Consider the following 2500-nt stretch of genomic DNA (forward strand, 5'->3'; position numbering starts at 1 on the left):
ACACTGAACACACACACTGAACACACCTTGAACACACACACACACACTGAACACACACTGAACACACATTGAAAACACACACACGAACACACAGTGAAAACAGACTGAACACACACACTGAACACACACACACACACACACACACACACACACACACTGAACACACACACTGAACACACAGTGAAAACAGACTGAACACACACACTGAACACACACACACACACACACACACACACACACACTGAACACACAGTGAAAACAGACTGAACACACACACTGAACACACACACACACACACACACACACACACACTGAACACACACACTGAACACACAGTGAAAACAGACTGAACACACACACTGAACACACACACACACACACACACACACACACTGAACACACAGTGAAAACAGACTGAACACACACACACACACACACACACACACTAAACACATAGTGAAAACAGACTTAACGCACACACTGAACACACACACACACACACACACACACACACACACACACACACACACACACACTAAACACATAGTGAAAACAGACTTAACGCACACACTGAACACACACACACACACACACACACACACACACACACACACACTGAACACACAGTGAAAACAGACTGAACACACACACACACACACACACACACACACACTAAACACATAGTGAAAACAGACTTAACGCACACACTGAACACACACACACACACACACACACACACACACACACACACACACACACTGCAGCAGCACAGGAAATGCACAAGTAGTGAAAGTTTAATGTCAGCAGTATCACAAACAGACATTCTGAGAATTCTGTGGAGATGTGAAGACTGTGAGGTTGCAGGATTCTGAGGAGATGAAATCAGTGTTTAAAAAGTCTGAATCGACGTGTGTGAGATTCTTTCAGGCTGTACACGAGTCTCCCTGGAATGAAGGAGTAACTCTTGAAGTTAATCATCACTAGTATTTATTGTCCTCTCTAATTTCCTCTAGCTCTTTATGTTGGTGTTTGTCTGGTTCCACTGAAATTCACAGCTGTTATCATTATAGCCATGCTAGCTAAGAAGCTAATGTGATGTTTAGTAAATAATCAGTGTTCAACAGTAATGAAGTAAATGTGATATGTTACTGTAGTTAGGTCACTTTTTCATGTGTCTGTATTTTACTGAGATTTTTCCTGAAACTTCACATTTCAAACTTAAATATTTGACTTTTTACTACATTTAGTGAATTCAGTCGTTTCTTTTTTTTTAATGAGGATAAAAACGTAACTGGTGAAACACGCAGCGAGTCACCAATCAGGATCGAGCGCACGCTCTGTTTTACACGTGTTCTGATCGGCGCTCGGTGAATCTACTGATCACCAACATCCAGTTCAGCATCAGTTCAACATCAAGCAGAACATTTAGAGAGAAATAAATGATGAAGAAACTTCAGACTCGAACTCACCACAACACACGTGACCTCGTTTACACGTTTTATTAAAGAAGGTTTTGTGTTCATGATCATTATAATAGAAATCAATCAGTGTTTGAGTCTTTAATATTCTATTAATAGATCAGTGTGCTGAGAGTCACATTCGAGTCTTTACACAGAAACTGAGGTGATTAAGTGAAGAATCTTGTGATAAAAATGATCACAGGAACATTAGAGTTATAATAAATCAGTACTGTGGAAACTTAAGTACCTTTGAAGGCTTAAACTTTAGTACTTTTACTCAAGTGGAAGTTTAAAAGGACACTTTTACTGGAGTCACATTTTACTGAGTGAATCTTCACTACACACTTTGTGTACTTCGGCCACTGCTGGTAATAAATAAATACTCAGTAATTAATATTCAGAAGCAGAGATTCCAGAACAGAGCCTTGTGGAACAGCAGATTTTACTTCAGTGTATGTATTTACCTGCACAGGGATGAAATTAACTCCTGAAGCGTGAGAAAACAAGGTTTCGTGTTGGACAGCTAACACGGGTCAAGGTCGAGGTTTAAGAGGTAGTTTAAAGGATTGAACTACAGTAAAGCTGGGGGAGGAGGATTATTGTGTTTGTATGTGTTTTATAGTTGTTTCATGTCCCTACTGTTTGATTACAGAGTGAAAAGCAAAGCAAATATTTACTAATGAGTTTGAGTTTGACCTTGGGTCAGAGGGAAGGACGATGAAACACTTGTGTTTGTTAGTGTGGGCTCAGTGTGCTTCCTGCGACGGTAATGTGTAACTCAGCACACTGTATGTATCATATGAGCTTTTTAGTGACTGTGCTGATGTTTTTCAGCAGACAGAGGAGTGTGATGTCCCGACAGAGCTGGGGGTTCTCCTCATTACGCCTGAAGAGTGAGTACCCCAAACACACTCCAGAAACTACTCTACATTTCCAGTGAAACACATCACCCTGTCTGATCATGTCTGATTACTCTTATGCAGATAAACGCAGTCCCGAGGACGCAAATGCCTTTTCGAGGAGAGGAAAACTCTTTTCGT

General features: G+C 40.7%; 1 protein-coding gene across 4 annotated transcripts in view; it reads left to right on the forward strand.

The window, feature by feature from the left end:
* The window catches only part of dennd2da (DENN/MADD domain containing 2Da), a 38029-nt gene that overhangs the window by 14510 nt on the left and 21019 nt on the right, over positions 1–2500 (forward strand). For 2 of the 4 annotated variants that reach the window (XM_083554972.1, XM_083554973.1), the window contains exons 2-3: positions 2298–2353; positions 2444–2500. The exon at positions 2444–2500 is cut by the window's right edge and continues 24 nt beyond it. In XM_083554972.1, the coding sequence (XP_083411098.1) occupies positions 2311–2353; positions 2444–2500 (100 nt within the window). In that variant the 5' untranslated portion in view covers positions 2298–2310. Of the gene's footprint in view, positions 1–2294; positions 2354–2443 lie in introns of all 4 variants that reach the window. The other 2 variants (XM_083554970.1, XM_083554971.1) reach the window with 1 other exon arrangement.

Source organism: Silurus aristotelis, assembly GCF_946808225.1.
Source record: "Silurus aristotelis genome assembly, chromosome: 11".
NCBI lineage: Eukaryota > Metazoa > Chordata > Actinopteri > Siluriformes > Siluridae > Silurus > Silurus aristotelis.